The following is a 13,841-nucleotide window of genomic DNA, read 5'->3' as shown; positions in this document are numbered from 1 at the left end:
AAAATAACATTTTAAAATTATTTTACTAAACTTGAAAATGCTTAACTTATTTTAAAATACATGTTATACATGATTAAATACAGTTTCTATTAAAAGAGACAGCTATAAAAGGATTTATACATTCACTGTACATTTTCACAAAATAGAAGCCACCAGATCTCCAAATTTACAAGAAGTTGACAAAGCGTATCATTCTTTTCCGTCCAATGGATTTTGGTCCTATAAACTCCTTGAAAATGTGTACTGACCAGTTTTATTCTGCACTGTTTTCTTGCATTAGGATAAAGACAGAAGATACTTTTAATTTTTTCTTTCTACCTCTCTACTGCATTGTCTTCTAATAACAGAATTTTTAAATTAAAATACAATACAGAGGTCCATGTTGGAAAGGAGGTTAAAATTAAAACTAGTAAACTTCATAATCCAGCTTCATATTCACCTCTCAGTAACTTTAATTGTGTCCTGTGCATAATTAGTCTAATACCCACATTGGCTCATGCTATGATGTGCAAAACAATTACAATGTGAACTATAAATAGGAGACTTGAAATAAAATTAAATATTACAAAGAACTTTGCTTCCTTTATCATCTAATGATTCAAAGCTGCTTGAAATGCTGAATGGGGAGTTGTCTGAAAGTATCTTATGACCCTCTGTAATCAAATAGCAGAACTCACCTTAAAAGATGAGAAATTAGATTTACATAATAACAACTAGAGCAGCCAAATTTTGCATATTGCCTTTATTTAGCAGGAAATATTTCCGGCTGATTGTCTTTGATTTTTTTTTTTTTTTTTTTTTTAGTAGAAAGGGGAATATTAGCATACAGTTGTGGCATAATCTAACTATACAAATAATTGCAAATGCTTAAAATAATAACACTCTAGTGGACTGAGAATTCCCAAATTTTGCAGTTCAACTAAATCATGTGCAATTCTAATATTGTTTCCAACTATCAATTTACTCTGTCTTTAAACAGCTCAACTACAATTATGTTCACTGATATACAAAGTGACCTGGAAATTGATACAAAATAACACTGATTTTTCTTTTTACCTAAATGGAAAAGAACAGTTCATTTAAAGAGGAACGGTATACTTAAATACCGCACTGACTAAAGACCAATGGTGAACTGATATGGGGACTGTTATGTTTGTTGTCCAGATTTTGTTATCAAATATTGGAGTGGAATCTTGTGTTCATGAAGTTTCTGAGTCCCAGTCAAACAAACCTAGGTAAAAGTAGGCTGGTTAGTATGTTTGTCTTAAATCCAATTCCCCATGACAGGTAAAGAAGTCCAAGTCCAAGCCCAAGTCTGAGCTGCTGCTCCTCTTTTCCAGAATTGGAGGACTTCACACTCTTGATAAAACAGCAATCTGGCTTTCATTCTTTCTCAATATAGTCCAGAATTCTTTCTACGCCTTTTATTCCCTGAACCATTTAGCTGACCAAATCAGCCTATGGAAATCAAAAGGAAACAACAACAAAAAGTCTGTGCAACTTTTTTTTTTAAGTCTCTCTATTTACATGGAAGGTGGTGATACAGGTGTCCATGAGGCTGTGAGGCGGGCATGTGCTGAAGCATCATACTGACTGTCAGGGATATCTGTGGCTGAGACACTGCCTTCATACAATGGAGATCCAGAGGAAGAGGAAGCTGGAACCGTATGGGGAAGGGATGGGTAATGTGCAGTGGAGCCCCGCAAAAACTGAGCTCCCAGCCCATTGGACATCCCTGCTGACTGAGCCACTGGTGTGATAGTGCTGTTACTCACCGACCATAAGTTAGGATACTGACTGGAATGAAAAAAACTTGAATGAGTAAAGAGAGCATGGAAGCCGGCCACTAAAAGGAAAAGCACATTTAGACAAGGAAAACAACAACAATAAATCCTCTATATAATAATGAAAACTCGTATATCCAAATATTTTTCAAACCAGGGTGATAGAGAAAAGTAGGCAAATTAATTGAATTCATCACTTATTGTGTATGTCTACATAGGAACTCTAGACTAGTCATTTATGCTATAGCTCCTTTACTTGCTAAAGAGGAATAAAAATGAGACAGGAGTCTCTTATTGAAGGAGAGATATAGTTCTAGAAAACCTGAGTTCCAGCTTTTCCTCAAGACACTAAATCTGTCTATCTCTGTGCAAGTAATAATCTCTTAGCCTCAGTTTCCCCATCTGTAAAATAGGAGTAATTACAGCACCAGCCACAGTGGGATGTTGTGAGGGTAAAATGAGAAAACAAAGCATTTTGCAAACTTTAAAGTGCTATACAAATGTTAGCTTCTATTATTATTCTAACTGTGCCTACTTTTCTCTATCACAAATTCATTTAATTTAACTTACTCTGTATTTAATCTTCACAAAAACCCTGTGGACTCGGTGCTATTATTTTCCCCATTTTACAGCTGACAGAAACTGAGGCAGACAGAAGTTAAACAATCTGCCCAGAGTCAAACAATAAATGTCTGAAGTCAGATGTGAACTCAGCAAACATACAAAAAGAATCTCCCCATTAATATACTTGACAACTGATTATCTGGCTGAAGAGCTCCAAGAAGGAGAATCTGATCCCATCCTCTTTTGAGGATCTCATGGTTCTAATTGTAGGGAAATTTTGTTTTATTTTTTTTTCTTATCATCAAGACTAAAATTTCAATTTCCCTCTGCTACTTCTGGTTTTGCTTCTGGGGGCAAACAGAACAAATCTAATCCCTTTCTTCCACAACATGCTTTCACACATGGCTAGAATTTCCTCTAAGTCTTCTCTAACTAGCTGTATAATCTTGAAGATAAATTACTTAGAATCTTCCTAAAACCTTATCTGTAAAATGAATGGGGGATAATTCATCTGAACAAAAAAAAAAAAAATGAGAGGGGGAACTTAGGTCACCTTCTAGTTCAAAAAGTTAATGCCCTTTATAAGCCATTAATTATCTCAACAATTAATTATATTTATTTCTGAATTTGAAGTCCTTGCCCTCCAGCCAGAGGTCTTGAAGTACTGAGCATCATTTCCATCAATATGTCTTCTGCCTATTTCTTTCAGTCCACCCCCACCTCTCAAATCCCTTCACTAATTCTTTCACTTAAACCAATTCTACCTACTAATTCTTTCAGAACAGGAGCTGCATAGTGAGATTTTCTATTAATAACTGAGGTAAAAAAGGATGCATGTTAGAAGTTTAAATGAGAATGGAGAAGTTTTCATATTTTTCTATCACCATGAGGTAGCTCTGCCTGAAAGCTGAAGTGGACTATAGCATGGAGTAAAGCTACTTTCTCCCCCCAATCTCCAGCCAACTCTGCAGCCTGCATGAAAATGGTTCCTGGCTGTTGTTCTTCTCTGCATGTACTAAGCCAACCAGAAGAGCAACTAGAAAGGAGACTCTAGTTCCCTCCTAACATATGAAAAAAGCATGGCTTCATTATTCATGCAATATACCAACCAGTAAGGGTCCAAACCATGATTTTGTATAATCTCTAAAGAAATATAAATATAACTCTTACCTAGAACCTGGAGACGTGCCAGTACTATGACTCATGGGCAGCATACTGGTATGGGTGGGCATTCCAAGACTGGACCAGTTATCATGGGATTGAAGCATGGACAGACAGGCAGAAGAATTGTCAGAATAGGCTAGGGAATTTGTAGGAGGAGAAAAAAAAGATTACTGGGATATCTCCTAAACAAAAAATTCAACTTGATACCAAATTTAAAATGCTAAACAAAGCAATTATGCTAAATAATTATCATAATTAAATTACTGTTATACATTAGAGATATCTGTTTATTATGCCCTATGACAATGCTTTTAGATTAGTTCGAGACTTTGCCAATCCTATTTGCTTAGAAAAAAATTAAATAGTTAGTGTTGGAAGACCCATTTTTAGAAGTGGTAAGCTCTATATAATTAGACAATTTGATAAGAGAAAATATTCTACATACCTAAAACTACTTAGTTGGAGGAGAAGATTCCATAAAGAAATTGTGTATATCAATAGGAAGGAGTTAATATTGAGTGGTAAGAAATGACATATAAATATAGAGATATACAAGAAGAGAAATAAAGCAACAGAGAATGAGTAACAATATTAAAACAAAGACTGTGGCAAAATAAAACCACAACCAGGATCAAAATCTGATGCAAATCATAAGAACTGGAAGGAAACATGAATTATTGTTTTTAATTTAATAAAACTAATTAAATTAAATTTTTAAAATATAAATGAAAATCATTTAAAGCTTGAGTTCTTTATGCTGTCTTTTAAAACAATTTTCTTTAAATGTTTTTGTTGATGGTTACTAAGTTTTGAAAAGAGTTAGAGAATCTGGGCATAAACCTCCCCTCTCTGACAGCTGAGTGATCTTGGGCAAGTCAATTCAATTTCTTAGGTCTAGGTTTGTTAAATGTGAGATTAAGGTATTGAACTAGAGCACCTGTGAGATCCCTTCTGGCTCCAGGTCTAGATCAGTCATATCTAATTTTTCATGAACCCATTTGGATTTTTTTGGCAAAGATTCTGGAATGGTTTGTCATTTCCTTCTCATTTTGCAGATGATAACATTAAGGCAAACAGGGTTGGGTGACTTGCCCAGAGTCACATACTAGTAAGTGTGTGAGTCCACATTTGAACTCGGGAAGATGAGTCTTCCTGATTCCAGATCCAGCACTCTCTCCACTACATGACTTAGGACCTAGGACTATGAATTTATTTTTTTAATTTAAAATAGAGAAAGATTAAGCACTCACTCAACTGTGAAAGGCAGACTTATTTTTAAAATATCATCTAGTTTCTTTTGCCCTATTGTTTTTCAGGGGCTAAGTTGACAATAATAGAGGTATTACTTCATGCTCACAACTAGGTTTTTCTTATTGGTATGATCATTAAAGCCAACAGATGTTCTTGGGAGTTACTTTGGAGACAGTAGAAAGGAACCAGGCCAACCTATCATTCTTTACTTATGCTCCTCTGTAAATTGAGTCAGCAGTGTCAGGGGGGAAAGGCACTTTTCTGGGTCAAAGAGCAAAAGTGACAAAAAAAATTATTGATCTACTGATGCTAAAGGGTAAGGGGGAAGCCATATCAACCCTATTTTTCAGGACATGTAGTTAAAAATTAAAAAGATACATATGAAATCAGAAAAATCCATGTCTTTACAATAATCAAGGATTCTTAAGTTGAGGTCCATCTACTGGTTTTAAAAATATTTTTTAACTGGGATTTCAACATAGTTTCCTTTCTAATCCTATATAATTTATTTTATAAATAAAAAAATATTCTAAGAATATATCCATGACACATAGAAAGTTCAGAGCTCCTGCATTAAGTAGTATATATGAAATATAATACTATACACAATTTCAGAGAGGAGGAGGGGACAGAGTATTGAAATTCAAGTTTTGCTGTAAGTCAGAGACCACTTTCAAAAGGATAAAAAACTTCACAGGTTTAAGCTGAGTTTTAGTTGGAAGAGAGAATCCCTGGTTTTTATTTTTTATTTATTTTTATGCTCAAATAGTCTGGTTTTTATTTTGATTTTCAAAACAAAAGGAAGGAAGGATGAAGAGAAAGATTATTGTATCTGATGTGATTCTTCCCTTAACAAGGTCCCAAGAATTCATATAGAGTCTAACTGCCCACTTCATGCTGTTGGTAAATGTTCCTAGGGTGGTAAAAATATAAAACAATTTTACTTGGTAAGTGTTACTCATTTTGGTCTAACCCTTGATAGAAAAGAGGTGCTCTAGAACTCATACTCTAGGCTGACTTAGGGTGACTTTCATTAATCATTTTCCATCTCTTTTTATTTTGCATGAATAAGATACCCTGACACCTGCAGGTTTCATGGACATACATGAAATCCAGGTTAAATATCCGAAAAGCATATGCAATTATCTTACTCATGCCCCCTTCCTCTCTTCCCTCTCCCAGGTCCATGTCTGTGTGCAATTGTTCCCTTGCCAGAAGACAGCTCAAACTTCAGTCATAAGTGTTTGGAAAAGAGTTTTCAGTGCTTGTGGCCAGCCATTCCAAAATTCGTGCTCTTTTGGTCATCACCAATTAATCACAGACATCAGACTTACTTGGAGAGTTGTTTCGATGAGTATAAGGGTTGGGATAGGGAGATGATCGGTGGTTCCTCAGTGTGGGGTACCGTTCACAGCCATGTGTAGAAGAGAGTGACAAAGGAGCACCAAACTGAGCATGGGGATTGGTGGGTGGACAAAGAGTACCAGTTCCAGGAAGAAGCCATCCTCCTACTATGAGCAAGAAATACTGAGTAACTATTATATTAGTTATATTATCAGTCAGAAAGTGGAAAGAGAAAAAATCTGTAGGTTCTATATTGGTTTGTAAAATACATAGTTTTGCTCACTAAATTGTGTTTCTTTTGTAAATATTTCCCTCAGACTGCTGATCTCCTTCCTTCATTATTTCCCCTTAAAAAGCTTCAGATCAGTTTTCATGTTAACAGTCTAGTTACATAGAAAGTAAAAATGAATCAGAAAATTCATGTATTGAGTACAAAAGCAAGAATTCAGTGTTTGAAACAATCATACAGCAAAATTCAGAGTTTAAATATTTCTTATATTGAAAAGTGATTTTTAATGTTTGTAAGTACGAGTGATTTTGGCACTAAAAATGTAGACCACATCTATGCATACCTTAATAGACAATTCAAAGATCTGTGGTTTTTAAAGAATTGTAATTTAGGGAATCCAAAGCACATGTTAATAGTACCTACAACACCTGATTAGGATGGGAAGATCCCCTAAATAAATTTTCTTCATGTGTCTTCCTTCTTTCCTTCCTTCCTTCCTTCCTTCCTTCTTTCCTTCCTTCCTTCCTTCCTTCCTTCCTTCCTTCCTTCCTTCCTTCCTTCCTTCCTTCCTTCCTTCTGTATCATTGGAAATTCAGGAAACATGTTAATAGTGCCAACAAGACCTGAGGATGGAAAGATCCTGCAAATACTTTCTTTCCTCATGTGTTTCCTTCCTTTCTTCCTCTTTCTTTCTTCTTTCCTTTTCTTTCTTCCCTTCCTTCCTTTCTTCTTCCTTTTTTTTCCTTCCTTCTCTATGTCTCTTTCTGTCTTTCTCTCAAACAGCACGCATGCACATACACAAACACAAACACAAACACACCTTTCAGTAATTTAAAATCCATTTTTCCTTCCATTTCCTTTTGAAAAAATATAATCTCTTGTTTCAGAAACAACAGGACAATTAATTTGCATAATCAAATGGCTCACAATTACCAAGCTGAGAACAGTTCCTTAGACAGTATCTAAGTGAGTGAAGCAAATACACTCAAAACATATGTGAAAGATCATCTGTGATCCCAGTGTGTTTATCATCTACTTTAAATGGCTTTAAGTACTTTTTGGGTTATTTTACAAGAGACTCAGTAATTACCACAGGATAATAAACATCTACATATTCAGAAAGAAGAGGAATTTTTTTAAAATCAGAAATGTGTGGTGTCTGTTAAATCATCTTTCTACCACTTGAAATTACTGGTCATAATCTTGATAGTTCCAAAAGTATCATTACTTTTAATCCTCAAACTCTCCATTCATTTATTGCTCTGCCTGCATGCAGTACTTTCCAAAAAGTTCTGATCTCTGTTCTACATACAGGAATAGTGATACACCTTTATCACTAGAGGCAGGGAAACATTCCCTCCTAATATACCCATAGGGTAAATATTCCCAAGGTAGTTGTGTAAAGAGTGTCCTATTTGTTTAGAATTCATTGCCCCAAGAAGAGAGTATCCAAAGCATACCAGTACGAAGCCAAATTCTAACCTTTTACCTATCCTAACAGACATCGAGAGGCTACTTTTGATTGCTAAGCTACCCCTGATCTCCCAGAAAGTCTGGTCCAATTCAACTTTACCTTAGGTACAGAGCAGAGCAATTTTCCAGACCCCAAATGACTTGGAAATGGATTTAGAACTTCCAATTACACTTAAGACTAGACTACCTTAAACCAAAACTGTTCTCCCAGTTTTAGAAAGATATTTGCCACTAAAGCCATTTATTAGAAATGAACTCTGCTTATGTACATTCTTCTTTTGTTCCCCCCACAAGAGAGCCAGATTCTGAGGCTCCTAGGAAATGTTTATCTATTTTTCTCTCTCCTTTCATTTTTCTGACCCCGATTCTTCCCACCTGTTAAGCTGCTTCTGTACATATGTGCAATGAGGCAGAAGTGAATAATAACATAACCCTGATCAAGTATAACTTCCCTATCTAAATAGGCTCACAAAGGCTGAGAAGTGCTCATCTTAACTAAAGAGGTAATCAGTACAGGCAAGGGGGGGGGGGGTTAGGGGGAGCAGTCCCTGTGTCCTGTGCTCAGAATGCCAATTTTCATACCCTGCCTTCACTCACTGATACCAAAATTAATTTTCTTGACTTCTAGATCTATCTCCATCTCCTGGGACTTAATAACAAAGTGTATTATAAAACAATAGCTCAGTATGGAACATACATTGTGAGTATCCAGTCTGTTGGTTGTCTCCTGATTCTTCCAGAATATCTTTGTGATCACTTCTGTAAAAAACAAATTTAATTTTTATCAAAAAAGAAAACTCTTCCAAGGAACGTTGATAGAACTAATATTTGAGCTTCTGTATACTTTGCTGAGTGGGCATGGTTAGTGGGAATTCTCTCACCTTTCCTTTGCATCAAGGAAAGCCTTTGCAAATGGATTGTATTTAATTTTAAGAGCTGTGATCTGAAAAACAACAAGAAATTTAATTTGCTAATATACTTTTGCATTGCTCCAGTACTAAATTTAGTACTAAACAACACCCCACAAAAGATCAGCAATAAGCAAATATAATATTGTATTTTTATGAGAAAGTCTTCTGTAACAAATGATGAGGTTCTAAAGAAAATTTCCAGGAGTATCATTCATAGATGGAGTTTGCTTAAAGTCATTTCCTAAAGAAGATCCACCATAATAAGTTTACAAAAAAATCATCTAATTGTCTAATAGTCTCAGACTTACTTTTTGGGTACATACAATGTCAAATGAGACCTTCATGATAAAATCTCCATCTTCTCGCCTAGATTCTAACCATGTACATTTATCAGATTTGTTAAATAATTGTCAGATCTCAAGGACATCTTTTGTTGTCTAAGTTTTGTCAGAGAAACAGAGATGGTTGGCATTTCTATTAAATCCTCTCCAAGATTTTATCCCAAACTATCCAAAGAATTCTCTTTTGGACAGGAAGACTTTTTCTCTTTTCAAGTCAAAAGAAGATCCTTCACTCTTCTTTCCTCATTGGATAATTATGATTACCTCCTCTATCTATCTTAACTTACATTCGTTTAGAGCTGGGAGGGATGATATCTGCCATAGTCTAATCCAAGCCTCTCATTTTGTAGATGAGGAAACTTAAAACTAAGAAGAGTAAAATAATTTGCCCACAAGTGCCAAATGACATAGCTTCAATTCAATTCAATGACAGATGCAACTCTTTATGATAAAATTAAAGAAATGGTATGCATTGTCATTTTTTAATTCTACAAACTCAAAAACTCCAACATTTTCTTACTATTTACTTTTAGTGTTAGTACAACTACATTTGTTGATACTAATATAGCATTTTAGACATGTAGGTAACACAATGGTTAGATAACCCAACCTGGAGTCAGGGACAGTCATTATCTTCCTGAGTTCCAAATCTGGGCTCTGATACTTACTAGCTGTTAACCCTATTTGCCTCAATTTCCTCATCTGTAAGATGAACTGAAAAAGATTATGACAAAATATTCCAGTATCTTTGCCAAGAAAACCTCAAATAGGGTCACAAAGAGTCAGGAATGACTGAAAAACAACTGAACAAAAACATATAGCAATTTAACATATATATATATATATTATATATATATATATATATTAGTTTTATATACATACATTCTTTCATTTGATAATAATGGATAACCTTATTGGATAGACATTTTGCCTTGAGGAGAAGGAGTGCTGTCCTCTGAAAGATACTTGCTGCTGATCAAGGACAAATCATTTAACCCCTTAAACCACTCTCTAAGATTAGAAGATAGAGATTTATAGACTACTTTAATACAGAGAATTTCTTCATCCAAAGAGTTCTATAGCTATGAGATCAAAGATCAGGAACCATACTTTATTATATTATTTCTTTTTAGATTTTTTTCCTCTCCTCTCCCTCTTATTTTTCTTAAGACTATTTTCCACAGCACTCAACATGTTTCATGTGCTTTGAAACTATAATATTAGTCCAAAGGTAATTTTTAAAATTTTTAAAGTTTAAACAGATTAAGTCTCAGTCTCCCTCTCTCCCTTACTCCAAAATATATTTGCCCAAATAGCAAAACCAAACATGATCCCTTTAAAAAGATAATCCATTTTTTTTTTTTGCTGTTTATTTTATCTCTTCTTCCCTCTCATCCTCCCTTCACCCCCATCCTCTTTTTTGTAGGGAGCTCTTTTTCAAATTTCTGAGAGAGTGAAATCTCAGAAGCAAAGAAATTTTGAATAGTCCTTCCTACCTCCTCATTCTGGTATGCAGTCACTGCTATAAATTGCGTCTCAGGAAAAGAGTGGCTGGTTATCATGCGCTGGGGCCCACCGACTCTCACTATGTGGATTCGGGGCTCATACTTGTGTAAGGAGTTCAGCATGATCTGAGGAAAGCAGGAGAAGTCCTCCATTAGAATACATGGTGAAGAAAACAATTTCATCAGAAAGAGAAGTCATTCACTTGATACTAAAGCTTTTAAGAGGAAGACAGCCATTCTAGAATCCAGAGTCCATATCCCAAGTATAGCAGCAGATCCATCCCAAATCAAAGTGAAAAAAAATGTTCTCTTGGTTATAATCACATAAATAAATACCTCTCGATGTATTTTTATTTATGCTGCTTCAAAGAACAACCTTTTCATAAAGGAGTATGAGAATTATGCTACACAAACACTATTAAAGTCAATGAAAGACAATCAGAAGAGTCTGTTTTGTTTTTTTTTTTTCATTTTTGGTTGGCAGAATTAAGACCCGAAGCCTCCATAATAGCTATGGCTACCCTTAAAAACCTAGACTTGTTTTACATCTTGGTAGGAAACAGCCTTCCAGTAACTGTTCCCAACCACAAAAGGAAAAAAAAATAGAAAACTTTTTTTATTTACCACAGGTTGAAACAATCTTCAAGTTGTAAATATTATAGGAAACATTTAGTGTTAGTATAATCAAACTCAATACATATCCTTAGCTTTAGGATTCCTGAAATCTACTTATGGGTGGGAATAGAGTAACCCCTACCTCTCATATAATATTTAAAATTAGGCTTCTTTTTCCTCTTCTCTTGCTCATCTGCATTTTAGAGAGACTTAGTTTTCTTATAATCAACTTCATATAAATAAGAAGCTAAATCTTCAATCAGAAATGGGATGGGGCAGGATTCTTTTGCCTGAAGAGACTGATCACTGGGTGGCCCCCTGTGTCAATTCTTCTACCTTTTCAGCTAAGGACTTACTTCTCACCAAAAGTCTGTCAAGATGAGGCCAGGACCTACCTGCCCCCCTCCATTGAGTTTGTTGGTGAGTTTGACTTTGCTGAAGGAGACAGGTGCTTTCATCCAATGAGCTCCAAAGTTTGGTGAATCTGGATGAATGTAGACACAACTCGGGGCCTGTGGTTCTGGTTTGCCCCCTGGCACCCACTCTCCATTTACATACTTCCACCGGTGATTGTCTGCAGCCACGAAGTCCAGCAGGAAAGAGTACATAGCATTGGGATCTAGGCCAGATACATTTACCTTCAGCACGGGAAACATTCTCCTGGAAAGGAGGAGAAGCAAACAGGAGATGAAGGAGAATGGGGTTGGAAAGGGAAAGGAGAAATGGAATTGTTTGCTATGCTCAGAGAAATTTGTCCCAAGTATGTAGCAAGTTCTAAATGTTTAAATTGATGATCTTAAGGGCCCAGCAAAAGGGTCTCAGCTTTTTCCTATTTCTTGGCTGGTTATAGGGTTATTAAGAAAAAGGTGGGACAGGAAAATTTTAGTAATTGAGAAGGAAAAGTAGAGGGAACTGGAAAGCAGAGGAGGAAAGGAAGTGGGAGAACTGAAAATTAGGAAACCCAACATTTCCATATAGTCCTGAAGTATTGAAAACTTTCTGACACACTCCTGGGCATTCCTATAGCCCTTATGACTAAAGACATGGTTGAGAAAGTATAAATGCATATCAGTTCAGGGCCCTGGCCTTTCAAGCTAACCAATTCTTGAGGCACAGAACAAAACTGCAAACTAAAGTGAATGGTGTATTTGTGTGTGTGTGTGTGTGTGTGTGTGTGTGTGTGTGTAAAAGAAGAACAGGCTGGGGGGATGAAAGGACCAATATTTCCCAGAAGAAAAAAAAGGGAGGTAAAAGATTTCCCCTCCCAGAAATTAAGGTGCATATTCACAGCCTTTCCCAGTGTGTTTCCAGACTGCTGAAATTTGCCTTCTAAATTAGAGCGTTTACCCTCAATTAATCAGAGACTGAGTCACAAGAGTGAATATTTAAGAGCTGGATGGGACCTCAGGGACCATTTAATCTTCAATGCTCTCATTTTACAGAGAAGGAAACTGAGGCCCAGAGAAATAAGTGTCTGCGCCAAGATCACACAGATAAGTAATAGCAAAACTGGGATTCGAACCCCTTTCAACTGTTTTGGGCAAATCTGGCCAAGAACCCAAGAAGTCAGTACAAGATGGCAAAGGAAGAGCACCAGTAATCGAGTCCTTGTACAGGACATAGAAGGTTGGGGATGCTGGGGGCCTAGTCCAAGAAGAGAATTTGGATTAAGAAGGTCGGGAGATGGAAATGCGAAGTTACATCCCTTACCTGCCGTTCTTCGTGACGATCATCTCGTTGGTGAGCTCCTTGAAGCGAAGCCAGAGTTCATTCTCCTCCAGCGTGACTCGCAGCGCGCTCTCTGTGGGGTCTCCCTTCTCGCTACCAGCCTGCAGCTCATTCTCCACGGCACTCAGCAGATGGTCCACTCGGTACTGCAGGCTCTTCCCAGAGCTTTCGGTGTTGGGGGAGCTCATCCTCTCACTCTCTGCTCCCCTTCCCCACCCCCACCCCTCCCCCACCCCGCAACGGTCCAACTCACTCTACGAGAGCCACTTTCAGCTATACCAGGTTGTCACCTTTGCAAGAAAACTCAGAGCTGGAAGGAGCTGCGAAGTCTCCCAGCGCACAGCTACAAACTTGGAAGGGAATGGGTAGATAGAAATTGGGGGGAGGGGGTCAGGGAAAAGGGGAGGGGGGAAATAAGTGAATTCCACTTGAACTCTCGGTGCGTGAGACAGAAACTGGTCTTAGGAGTAGTAATTATGCCCCCCATAAATAGAGCCCATGTGGCCCTGGGAAGAAGAGACATGCCTGATTGGACAGGAGCACCCTTTGATGTGCTTGGCCCTGGGGACCGATTGGCTGGCCGCGGCCATATCAGAACTGGGCCCGGGGAAAGCCTGTGATGTTAATTGCCGCCAGTGGGATCCCGCGAGGTTGTTTCATGTAAATTCCCCTCTCTAACCCTCCTTCCCCCTCCCTTCCCAAGTCTCTACACACCCACACCCACACCCCACCCCCTCCGCCTTCCCCAAAATGTTTGCACCTCTATCAAAGCCGCTGGAACCCGCCACTGCAGCCGCCGAGGAGGAGGAAATGGACAGCCCCATAACTTGCCGCCTCCTGGCCCTCAATTCATACATTCATTGCAGAGGCATTGACACTTCTCTATTTTTGCTCCTCTCTTCACCCACCCCCACCTCGTACCCCTGCCGGTC

The 13,841-nt window shown here is 37.4% G+C and overlaps 1 protein-coding gene across 2 annotated transcripts; it reads right to left on the bottom strand.

Moving 5' to 3' along the window:
• Positions 1 to 1,069: 1,069 nt before the first annotated feature.
• TBXT (T-box transcription factor T) lies at positions 1,070 to 13,097 on the bottom strand. 2 transcript variants are annotated; one of them, XM_031968502.1, is made up of 8 exons: positions 12,892 to 13,097; positions 11,577 to 11,841; positions 10,558 to 10,692; positions 8,691 to 8,752; positions 8,507 to 8,568; positions 6,098 to 6,274; positions 3,519 to 3,648; positions 1,070 to 1,797 (listed from the first exon to the last, which is right to left on the bottom strand). In XM_031968502.1, the coding sequence occupies exons 1-8, from the start codon at positions 13,095 to 13,097 to the stop codon at positions 1,524 to 1,526; spliced, it is 1,311 nt and encodes a 436-aa protein (XP_031824362.1). In that variant the 3' UTR covers positions 1,070 to 1,523. The 2 variants fall into 2 exon arrangements, with proteins under 2 accessions (XP_031824362.1, XP_023359095.1); XM_023503327.2 differs by lacking the exon at positions 6,098 to 6,274.
• Between the last annotated feature and the right edge of the window lie 744 nt (positions 13,098 to 13,841).

This window comes from Sarcophilus harrisii, chromosome 4 (assembly GCF_902635505.1).
Source record: "Sarcophilus harrisii chromosome 4, mSarHar1.11, whole genome shotgun sequence".
In the NCBI taxonomy this organism is placed as follows: Eukaryota; Metazoa; Chordata; class Mammalia; order Dasyuromorphia; family Dasyuridae; genus Sarcophilus; species Sarcophilus harrisii.
This window is presented reverse-complemented; position numbering and strand designations above follow the sequence as displayed.